This window comes from Monoraphidium neglectum (genome assembly GCF_000611645.1).
Source record: "Monoraphidium neglectum strain SAG 48.87 unplaced genomic scaffold scaffold00414, whole genome shotgun sequence".
NCBI classification, from domain to species: Eukaryota; Viridiplantae; Chlorophyta; class Chlorophyceae; order Sphaeropleales; family Selenastraceae; genus Monoraphidium; species Monoraphidium neglectum.
Window position 1 is genome coordinate 5331 of NW_014013214.1, and position 11385 is coordinate 16715.

At 61.5% G+C, this 11385-nt stretch overlaps 3 protein-coding genes across 3 annotated transcripts in view; 1 reads left to right on the top strand and 2 right to left on the bottom strand.

The window, feature by feature from the left end:
• Positions 1-978, bottom strand: part of MNEG_3327 (protein kinase, cGMP-dependent) — a gene marked incomplete at both ends in the record, with an annotated part of 5854 nt that extends 4876 nt beyond the window's left edge. The window contains 4 exons of the mRNA XM_014048193.1: positions 19-98; positions 244-414; positions 597-671; positions 898-978. Of these exons, the coding sequence (XP_013903647.1) occupies positions 19-98; positions 244-414; positions 597-671; positions 898-978 (407 nt within the window). The remainder of the gene's footprint in view (positions 1-18; positions 99-243; positions 415-596; positions 672-897) is intronic.
• A 1247-nt stretch (positions 979-2225) lies between these two features.
• Positions 2226-9765, bottom strand: MNEG_3328 (hypothetical protein; the record flags this gene model as incomplete). The annotated part of the gene is made up of 13 exons (XM_014048194.1): positions 2226-2330; positions 2760-2813; positions 3031-3135; positions 3294-3530; positions 3771-3940; positions 4107-6174; positions 6347-6676; positions 6817-7156; positions 8554-8619; positions 8735-8874; positions 9021-9139; positions 9298-9516; positions 9663-9765. 13 exons carry the CDS (start codon positions 9763-9765, stop codon positions 2226-2228), a joined length of 4056 nt encoding a protein of 1351 aa, XP_013903648.1.
• Positions 9766-10441: 676 nt separating this feature from the next.
• The window catches only part of MNEG_3329 (hypothetical protein), a gene marked incomplete at both ends in the record, with an annotated part of 11467 nt that continues 10523 nt past the window's right edge, over positions 10442-11385 (top strand). The window contains 2 exons of the mRNA XM_014048195.1: positions 10442-10459; positions 11124-11354. Of these exons, the coding sequence (XP_013903649.1) occupies positions 10442-10459; positions 11124-11354 (249 nt within the window). The remainder of the gene's footprint in view (positions 10460-11123; positions 11355-11385) is intronic.

An 11385-nucleotide genomic window follows, 5' to 3' on the forward strand; every position in this document is an offset into this window, starting at 1 on the left:
GTGCGAGGGCAGTTGTACATCAGGGACACCTCGCCAAACACGTCCCCGCGCTCCTTGACGTTGACGCGCATGTTGACCCCCTTCCGGCGCTCCAGGACCTGCAGCGGGCATCAAGCATGAGATCAGCCAAACTGGCTGCCGAGGCTGATGGGCCCAGGCGCAGGCTCGCCAGACCCATGCTGACCTCTTGGTCAAGGGACATGGCCACTGTGGGCCCAAGCCCGGCTGTTGTTCAGCGCGCACCTCAAACTTGCCCTCCTTGACGACGTACAGCTCGGTGGCGGCCAGCCCCACCTCGCCCTCCTGAATTAGAATCTCGCCTGCGGGGACAACACGCTCCCACATGCTGTCTGCTATCTTGACCTGGGCCACGTTGTCCAGGCGCCCAAAGAGCAGCAGGTTGCACAGCGAGCTCTGCAGAAAGCACGGTGTGGTCAACGAGGTTGCAAGTGCACTCACATTGGAGGCCATGGTGGGCTGGTCAGGCAAGTCAAGTTCCCGGGGGCGGTAACACAGAGTGCGACATCATGGGGTGCAACCAGGCGGCGCCGCTCTGGTTTGAAAGCGGATTATGGCAGCAGCGCAACCAAGCACACCTTGATGAAGTCGTGATCACTGGCGGCGGCCTTGTTGCCGCGAGGCTTCAATTTCGCGTCCGGGCCTTTGGCGCCCTTCACATGCGGGCATGGGCAAGACGCGTGTGCGCATGCGTTCACGCAACAGCCGCAGGTCACAAGGGTCCCCGGTGCATGCACCGAGCACCATGCGCCATGTGCGTACTCTACTGTACTGTGAAGCACGCTGTCCGGCGCCACAGTGAAAACAGCACTGAGCTTCGGGCCAGGTGCCGATCGGCCCCGACGCACGGCTCCAAACGCCTCGCTTATCCTCGCCCACCGTGATGGCCTGCAGACGGGCGAGGCCCTCAGTGGCCGCGTGCGCTCCGCCTTCATCCTGCCTGCTTTCCGCCTGCCCCATACTCCCGTCCTCTGCTACGAACTGTTGCTCGAAAGCAGTGGCCCAGTACGTAGGTGGATCCTCGCGAGCCAGTTTGTTGCCAACTCGCTGATCTGTGCCGTGTGCGCGTTTTCAAGTGGCGCACGGGTGCACAATGTCAAATTGCTGAAACTATTGAACAGGAATGAGAGATCGAGACAGCGTGTGACAGGCTGGGCCAGCTGCAGGGCTCATCTTTTGTTCACTTGCGCTGTCCGCCGCCACAACCCGGAGGCACAACCCGGACACGCCACCGGCCAATCATACGCCCTCCTCCACCCTGCTCAGCAGAAGTACAAAGAAGATAAAGAACGAACTTGCTCTCATGCTTGCCTGCAGAAACCTCACCTTCAACAGTCAAGCATCAGCTGTCCGTTACTAATTCGTGTTTGACAAATCACACAGGCAGGCAAGGATGGGCTAAGGCCTTGGATGCCTTGCCGACATGTAGACATGAGGCCAGTGCGGGAAATAAAGGAGTCCTGTACCTAGAATTGGTCCTAGGAATGTTACCGCAAACATTCCCACCACGTCCAGCAGAGAGGCTTCTTTTTGATTTTATCTTTGAGAATCAAGGCCATCCGGGGGAGCGATGCGCAGACCGATCACCACTTGCTCGAAACGTGCTGCATCATGATAGCTTGCACATTGGGGCTGCCTAGCCACTGGGGCTGATCAGTCACAGCGATGATAGCTCGCACATTGGGGCTGCCTAGCCACTGGGGCTGACCAGCCCCAATGTGAGCTGGGCCTGACAAAGCCGGCCCATTTGAAGCTGACCTCAGCTAGCGCAATGTTGCGTGTGCATTACAACTTGTGGAGGCCATGGAAGCGTCACGAGCTGCGCGTGTGTGCTTGAGACCCGCACGCATTGCAATTGGGAGAAAGCGACAAAGGGGCTCCACGAACGATCATGAACCTCCCTTGCGCTAGGGGTGCAGCATTGCTATGCACCTGCTGCAGAGGAATGAGCACGTACGCAGCTCCCCTGGCAACCAGAGGGCTTCAGCGTTGTGCCCTGTTTGATGAATTTGGGCTTGCATGTTGGCACAAGCTACGCGCACAAACCCCAGCGGTACCAAACAAGGCACCCCGTCCGCATAAAATACAAGGGGAACAGCGGACGTCGCCGCTCACACGAAGGGACCCCTGGCGTTCGGATAGCTGCTCACAAGCCAGGGTGGCCTGAGATTGCAGCCTGCAACTCCACCTGCCCAGTGGGTGCGGAGCTAGTCTCCGCGCGCTTTGCGCCTCTGCCAGAGCCTGTTGTTGAGCCGCTTGTTGAGGTAGGCCGGGACGTGCTGCAGGCTCTTGAGGTCGGACCGCTTCAGGGCCTTGGGGGGCACACACGTGGAAAAGGGGCAAGTGTGACGCCCATGCCAGGTGAAGGGGAGGGGTGAGGGAGGCCATGATAATAGGGAACGGGCGCCGCAAATCACATGAAGGCCAGAGGCACGTGTGCTCAGGGTTGCTGCACAAGCTCCCTGTGGGGGAACCAAACTGACTGTGGGGGCAGCCCTCGTTCGGGTGGCGACGGGGGCCCAGGCCAATCGAAACCTCGCTGTTACTCGCTGTTGATCGTGGCGTTAGTGACTTGCCAAAAACCACTCATGGCGCGCCGCAAGCGTCGTCGCGCTTTTGGCCGTCAGCAGCCAGGGCAGCTGCCGGGCAGCGGCGCGCCGTAACGGCAGTACATGCTTGCTGCGACGCGTCTCAAAGCTCGGAGCCACAAACACCCTCTCCCACAATACGCACGCCCGCACCTCGAGCTCGTCAAACACGTCCTCCTCAGACAGCTTGGCCAGCTCAGCCAGCACCTGGCGTAAATGGGAGGGACAAGTGAACAGCATAGCGTGCAAAAGCAGGAAGCAGAGTCTACCTGATCAGGGCGGGGCACATCACACTGTAAAGCCTAGCCCGTGCAAATTGCCAGTGAGGGTGTGCCGAGAAGCAGGGCAGGTGTCCATCAATGAAAGGCACATGAGGAGTTGCCAATGACCTCCTTTTTCTCATTCAAGCACTGCTCGGCCCCACCTTGACGACCCCCGCGTCAAAATGGTGCCACTGAAGGTGAGACGATGACGACACGGCCTCCTCCACACGGCGGTACACGCGCACACCACACTTGTGGAGCATGGCCTGGCCGGGGAGGCGAGGACACGGCACACGGGGAGGCGCGGGGTGACATGCAACAACGGAGCTGCCAAGAAGAATTCTGGATTTCCTACTAACCCGGTTGCGGCAAGCCTGTCTCGCCTCCGCTGGTCAAGCCCAAGCCCATCGAGCGCCCGACGCACCTTGGTGCTGATGGGGACGCTGGCCAGGCGGATTTGGCCGTTGGGGGCGCCTGCACTGGCGCTGCCCGTGCCGTTGGCAGCCCCAGGTGTGTGCTTGATGATGTGGTTGATGTAGGCTGCGGGATGCTGGATGGGAGCCAGGTCATACGAGGCCAAATGCCGCACAGCCTCCGCCGCCTCCTCCCAGGTGCGCTTTGCATTGAGCTGGTGGACCACCCCCTCGTCAAAGTCCTCAACCTGGGATTTGTAGGGAGGGCGTTGCGAAAATGGCAGCGTGGGAAGCGAGGACGGTGAAGGGCCGGCCACGGCTGAGGACTAAGGCAGGTGGTACGAGGTGACCATGGGACCAGGTGCGCTGTGCAACACCGTCAGAGACGTGGCGTCAGCGAACGCGCTGCACGATCGTGTTCCTGAGGGAGCGCGCCACGCGGCGCGGCGCTGTCGCCCTGCGGTTGCGGGCCTGCGGGTCCTGCTCACCCTGACGACGCCCCCCAGCTTGGCAATCAGCCGCTCCACCTCGTCGCGCACGTTTGGGTGCAGCCGCGCCAGCGGCGCACGGGGCGCGTCGCTGCGCCGGCCAGCCAGTCCGCTGGCCTGCACCCCGCCCATGGGAGCCATCACGACTGATGGGTCCTTGGGGGCGGGGACTGTGAGGCACACGGGGGGATGCATGGGGCGAACGTAAGCCAGCCAAAGACACACAATGACAACTTCCAGCCATTAAAAGTACACGCCAAGGGGAATTCACACATGTTGATGATCCCTGGTACCATAGCTCGCGAGTCACTCATAAACACCAGCCCGGTCATGCACCTGAGCGCGGTGCAGACACAGCCTGCTGCACGCCCGTTCCCTTGGTCAGCCGCGCCGGTGTCTTGGCAGCCACCAGCGCCCAGCCCGTCAGGCGGGGTGCCGTGCTGCCGGTGCCACCTTCTGCCTCCGAATCTGCAATCTCCCCCTGTGCGGAATCCGACTCGCCACCGCTGCTGCTGACAGAGCAGGCCTCTGTCCTGTCGGGCCCCCCTGACCCTTCACACCCTGCGGTGCTGTCGTTTTCGCTGCGAACCACTTTGTGCACCCCGTCTGTCCCCTCCTCCTCCGTGCCTTCCTCCTCAACGGATGCCACTGCAGTGGGAATCGTTGCTGCGGCCTCGAGCTGCCCACTGCTGCTGCCACCGCTGCCACCACCGCCGCTGATGCCACCGCTGCCGCTGCTGTTAACGTCGATGCTGTTGTGAGCATCCGGCCGTGCCTCGGAGCCGACCGCCGAGACGGGCGAGCTGCTGCCGGTCTCAGGTATGCTGCTTTCTGGGGCAATGCCCGCACTGCCGCCGACCCCGCGGAGCAAAAGCAGGCCGCCGCTGCTGCCAGAGTTGCTCATGGTAGCCCCTTGCTCCTCGTCCTGCCCACCCAGCTTCACTTCAAGCGCCTCCCGGACCTCGTGTCGTGGCTGCTCGACCTGTTGCTGGTCCTGCTGCTGCTGCTGCTGCTGCTGCTGCTGCTGCTGCTGCTGTTGCTGCTGCTGCTGCTGCTGCTGCTGCTGCTGCTGCTGCTGCTGCTGCTGCTGCTGCTGCTGCTGCGCACCAAAGCTGCCCGGCGACTCCCGAGTCCCTGCTTCGTGGGCAGGCTCGCTCCCTTCAGGACCCGGGGCCCCCCAGACGCTGGCAATAGAGCGCGGCACCAAATCCAGCGGCGACGACCCCAGCGGCAGGCCGACGGCCCACGGTGTGTGGCGGCCAGGCGTGGAGCCGAACATGTGGGCGTCCGCCAGCGCGCCGGACGCAACCCCGAAGCCCACGCCGTCGCCAGGCGGTTCGGTGACCGGCAGGCTGCCGCTGCTGGTGTCGGTACCAAAACCACGCAGCAGCGTTCCCAGGCCAAGGCCCGTGCCCATAGAGAAAGAGCCCACCAGCGGCTGCAGCATGGGCAAGGGCGTAGCCGCGCCCGGTGCGACCTGCACGCTGCTCGACACCACCCCTGAGCCCCAGCGGGCCACGCCAAACGTACCGGGCGTGAGCGGCTCCAGCTCCCCGCATGGTCCCAGGCTGGGGACCCCCATGCCCGTGGTGGTGCTGGCATCGCTGCTGCCAAACAGGCCGCTGCCCCGGTACAGCGCGCCGTGTTGCGGCTGCGGCATCTCCCCAAACAGGTACCTGCCATTTCCATCGACGCCGTCGCCGCTGTGCGAAACACCGCCACCTGATGGAGCAGACCCGAATGCCGACCTCGCGTGCTGCTGGAATCCGCCTAGGGGTGAGCAGTCAGTCGTGATGGATGCCGCAGTCGCCGCGCCGCCGCTGGCCCAGCCTGCGGGAGGCTTGTTGCTGGCGGCTCCCACGCCAAACGGCGCCCAGAGAGGCCCTGGGACGTCACACGTCAGCGGTGAGGCAGGGGGCCCCACCACCCCTGGTGCGCTGCTGCGTGGCCCGTCCAGAGGAGAGTCTGCCTCGCACCCAGGCTTGCCATCGGGCTGCTGGCGACCTCGGACCGGCGGCTGCTGCTCATGCTGCTGCGGCGGCTGCTGCTGCTGCTGCTGCTGCTGCTGCTGCTGCTGTTGCTGCTGCTGCGGCTGCTGCAGCTGCTGCTGCTGCTGCGGCTGCTGCTGCGGCTGCTGCCGCTGCTCCTGCTGCTGCGGCTGCTGCGGCTGCAGCTGTTGCTGCGGTAGGTGCGGCTGCTGCGGCTGCTGCAGCGGCGGCGGGAGTGGCTGCGGCTGCGGCTGCGGCGGCGGCAGCGGGAGTGGCTGTGGCTGCTGCTCGTGCTGATGCGGCTGCCGCTGCTGCTGGTGTCGCCCGGGCCTATGCTGCTTTGCAGCGCGCTGCCGCGCCAGGTTGATGAGCAGCGCGTCCGTAAGAAGTACCAGGGCCTTCTCGCCCTTGCGTACCTGTTGAATAAGTGGGGTTTTGGGGGGCAAAACTCGCTTCAAAGGCAGCCGTGTGCAACAACATTGCTGGACACAAGGGCACCTTCAGTTTTGACTGCGGCCAGCAAAGCCATATGTTCCTCACAAACAAACGTAGCGCTCAGCTGAACAACATTATTGCAGATCCACACACCTGTGACTCCATGACCCGGAAGTAGGGGCTGCATCGCGGCTGGCAAACAAACTCGCTCAGGCGGGGCTTCAGCTTGGTGTCCTTGCCGCCACTGCCGCTGCCGCTGCTGAGCCGCCGTGCCGCCGCAGACCCATTTGCTGCTGCTGCACCCGCCTGATCCCGGTTGCGTGGGAATATGGCAGCCAGACGGGCATCGCCAGCCGCGCCAGTGCGAAGGTGGCCACCAATGTCTGTGAGGTGCAGCGTGTGGCGTGGCAGTTGGCCTTTTGCGTCCTGGTGCTGCAGCAGAGCGGCTGCGATGGCCCTCGCGAGGTAGTCGTCGTCGTCACCCTGCACAGGAGGAGGAATTCGCGCGCATTCGCTGCATTCAGCAACCTGTGATCATGCACGGGACTGGCATGTCAGGTACATGAAAGCATGCACGCGCATCCAGACGCAACAGGGCCTCTGTTTGCCAAAAGAGAACGTACCGCATTGGGCCACGCCGCCTCGACAGCCCCGGAAAGCCGTTCGTCCTCTGCCCCATCATGCTTGACCATGGGCGCTGGCGTCTGTGCCTCGGTACTCTCTGCCGCTACGCCATGGACGAGGGCATCCTCAAGCGCCGCTGTGTCCAGCCGCAAGACTGCCCCGTGCCAGTCGCCATGCGCCTCTCGCTGCACCTGCAGGAGCGGCAAATCTCCTGCTAGCGCAGCCTCAAGCTTCACATCTTGCAAGCCTGGTGGCAGCCGCGGCTGCAGCAGCACCTCGGCGTGAGCGGCCCGCAGTCGGTTGTCCGGGTCCTCTGACAGGAGTGCCGCCAGCTCCCGCCTGGGTCACGGGGAGCACAGCAGAAGCGCGAGCGATAGTGGTGTGCATGCGCGTTTACGAGCATGACAATCGGCGTCAAGCGCACGGTAATTGATTATGCTTGTAGTGTGCCGTGGTACCCATTGCGTTTGCATGCGCGCCACTGCTGCAGCGGCACTCACAAGAGCGCTGCGCGTGGCGTTTCCTGGGGCCAGATGCTCCTCATCTGCGAAGCCGTGACAGCTTTCATGGCTTCTCCGCCCATCAGGGAGCCTGACACGGCCCCGTGTCCTAGAGCCGCGGCTGATCAGCCCGGCGAATGTCCTCGGCTCCACCCCCTCAGCTGGAGCAGCGCGCGCAATGCAGGTCACGCCATCGAAATTCTATGCTGTTTCTTTCGACTTATGATGAAAGAACGATCCGCTATGCACTGTCAAGAGCAATGCATGTCCAGTGGCACCCCGGCCTAGATGGACTCAGTTCTAACGCTAAAAGCAAAACAAAACCACGTACCGGCGCCCTCCTGCCGCCTGGAGTATGCAGCCGTGTAGCGTCGCTAGGCGCAGCTGCTGCTCCGCTACCGTATGCTCGTGTGCAAGGTGCGACGCAACCAAGCTATAGCTTCCCTTCATCCTGGGCCGATAACAACATTTTAGTTTGCCACCGCAAGTGCCTGCGATCGACGAGTCATATAGCAGGGTGCTGCATTGCATGCAGTCGGGGCGTCCTCGTGTGCTCTGCTATTCCACGGGTCCCATGTGAATATGTGAACCTCCATGCAGGTGCCAAGCATGAGCCTGCTGCCACTCTCGTACTCTACTAACTCCTGATTGGCCACAACAAGCCCCATGTATGTCAACGGCCTTTGTATCCTCCATTTCAATTCTGTGCACTGGACATCGCTGGTGCAGTGACGGTGGGCCATGGGTGCTATTGCGGCACACACAGTATGCATCGTTTTGAGTCTCCGGCGGCAATCAGCTTGTGAGCCCTGCCAAGGCAGCGTCCCGCCCTTCTACACCAGCGAAAACCTCTAGGTGATTGAGACCTGGCGATCTGATCGCGACACAAGGGGGTATTCAAACGTGCAGCAGAGGGCTATGCAGCAACCAGCAGTCGTTGCCGGCGTAGATCAAAGAGTTCACAATTTTGGCTCAGACGACATGGCGCCAGGCGTTGAAACAGATCAGTCGGCACACGCAAGGAGATTGATGAAAGGCGGCTACCCGATGTAGGACACTCTGGGACTTGATGAGCATGTGTTGCCTACCAGCCAAACCAGCTGCGAGGCACGTTGTAAATCATTGTTTTAGCAGCAGCAACATGTGCACGCCATGCATAGTTTTCAGGAATAGCGACGAAGCCACTTGCTCGATGCTGGTCCCCGCATCCTGTGCCCTAAGTGCAGCCAAGCGCACCTTTTCTTGAACTTGATCCTGCTGAAGTCCTGATACTTTTGCATCTTTTGCATTAGTTTGTTGTATCTGGGGGTGCATTCGTAGAGGGTGCAGCATGTGTCACCCAACCCTTTGACTAATTGCCTGCCCCATCAGTCTCACCCTGCCTCACCGTTGATTAGGCGGATTCCCAATAACTCACTTGGCGTTGCGCATTGAGTTGCCGCCACCCCCTTCCACATCAGTGCGCAGCGCTTGCATTGACAGCGCGCGCTCCGCCAGCTGGTGCTCATCAAAATTTGTGGTTGGGTCACTCATCTCGGACTTGATAAAGAAGCGCATCTGGCGTTCAACGAGGTCATTCGTGCGGGAGTAGTGCACACAAGGAGGCTACCCATCCTGTGTCGTTTGTGATTGGTTTTGAGACTCTTAAACTTGACCTCTTCCTGCCCCCCTTTCAATGCCCCCAATCACCCCATCAACCCCACCAGAAGGGCGATCACAATGGCGATGACCTGGACCACAAGGAAGAGGAGGAGCAGCCACTGGGCGGCGCGTAGAATCTGCCGCACATGCATGGCATCGTATTTGCCAGTCTGCAGTGGATCTGAGGTGCATTGCGGAGGGGTGCAGTGCGATTGCATGAGCAGCGAGGCCTTGCGGGTCGCTCTTCAACACGCCCATCAGCTCCTGCGGGGCGCCGCTGCTCCCCTGGTTTCAGACAGCGTTTGCCGCACAGCCCCTGGTGCCGCAAGCTGTTCTTACCGATGCTACTGAGGACGCCGCCAAAGTTCATGAAAAGTTCTGCCACCAGCACCAGCGTGAAGATGGTAGACACAGACTCGAGCACCAGGAAGATGTCCAGGCAGCAGCTGAAGCGCGAGCTGCCAAGCAAGCCGCTCAGAGCCGTCCCCCAGTTCCAAATCCCAAGGAGGATCATGCACACAGCCGGGGCACTGTTGATAGGCTTCTCAACAGTCGCGCCTGCAGTGTTGCGACCGTATGTGTGGCGTCAGCTGCCACGCTTGTCAGTCATCCCCCCGCTATTGCATGCAACCAACAGTGCCACGGCGGCGTTCGATCGTAAAATGGATGTTACTCACTGCCAGTGAAATTCACCTCCCGCTCACCAAGTATCACCAGACATAAGCCCGCCGCTATGTTGACGCCCACCAGCACGCGCAACGCCCATGCGCTGTTGTCGCCACAGTTGGCGCAGCGCCGCAGCCCCATTTTACCGCACGCAGCGCTGCGAAGCAGGACACGCCAACAGCAGATTTGTCCCCCTTAGCCACCGATCGGCCTGGCATATAGAGAGGGATATGGCTGGTGGGTTTAACGGTCCTGACATGTGCTCGAGCTGCGGCCCGCTGCAGCACGGCTGTTGCGCCACCGACGGTGCGCCATACGCGCTTTGCAGCTGCAACGGTCAACGGGTATGGCGGATCGCAGGCACGGCTCCCCGTGCTGTTCCTCTTTATAGTTCGATGATGCTTCAAGAACCACCAAATACGTACAGTATCATAACACCGGGACAGCTGCGCGCGCGCGCATGCAGGCTCACCAAGCGAGTGCCGAGCTGCAGTAACTTTATTCAATAGTGAAGGTTACTTCTCATTCATTCGCATTAACGATGTTGTGACAGCAACCCCCAGCCGCAAATTATGGTCAAGCACGGCGCTTGACTAGCTGGATCTCGAAGGCCAAGGACGCATCGAGGCCTGCTTGCTATGACTACTCGTATGTTATCGCCTTCTGCATGCCTGATATGTGCCCTGAGACTAGATTGCAGATCACTACTGTACAAGTAATGGGTTGTGGATTCTGCAGCCGTGAAGAGTGTTGAAGCTTAGGCGCGGATACGACAGCGTATCTATGGATGGCCGCTTCTCAGGCAACACGGCATCCCATGTCGGCGAGGCTGCAGGTGCGGGTGCGTCGCCAGCGCATCGTTGCCGGGCAGCCTGTGCGTTCGACCCTGAAATACACCATTTCCTGCGCACCGCAAGCCCAATCATGACTGCCGATATCACCTCTGTGCACGCGGTGTGGACGCAGGCAGCGATGCGGCAGGACATAGACCTGGCAGCTGCAACGACAGCGGCAGCGCCGCCACAGCCGCCCTCGCCTCTGAGCCCCCAGTTTTCAATGCAGCCCCGTCGGCTGCCCAAGGAGGGATGCGAGGCTGTGACACCAGCATCCATGAGCTTGACTGCAAGACAGCACAACGCAACCTTGCAAGCCGTGCGGCTGGGGGCGCAGGCCGGTCAATCCTCGTTGCTGGCGACGAGAAAAGGACTTGGTGCGAGCGGCACGTGCGGCAGCGTAAGAGGACTTTTCGGCCCCATTGACGCGTTCCTGTCGCAGCTGTTGCCGTCCTTGGCGGATCTGGTGACACAAGACTCAAAGTCGGCGGCAGGTGCGAGCAATATGTTTGGGGCAATGCAGTATCGTGAGGAGTAGCAGCACCAGAAGCAGCATAGGCTGCTGGTCAAAATCGTCAGGGTCAATGGTAGATTTTCCATGCAAACATATCACAAAAACCACATTCTTGTTTGCGGCCCTGATCGCCCCCTTTTTGATGACCAGAGGCTGCTGGCGTGCCTCTGGCGCTGGCGGCACTGGGTCTGGATGTGGGTTCGCTGAAGGCTGCGGGGCTGCCGGACCATGCAGTGGCAGCGCTGCATCGCGCGCTGGGGGCGCATGCGGAGGCGTGGCGCGGGGTGGTGGCCGCGGGGGTGGACCAGCTGAGGGCCGTGCTGGTGCGGCAGGGCGGCGCGGCAACAGCTGCTGCGGTGCAGCTGCTGGGCGAGCCGACAGAGGTGAGCAGGCTGGGAGCGCACACCTCTCCCG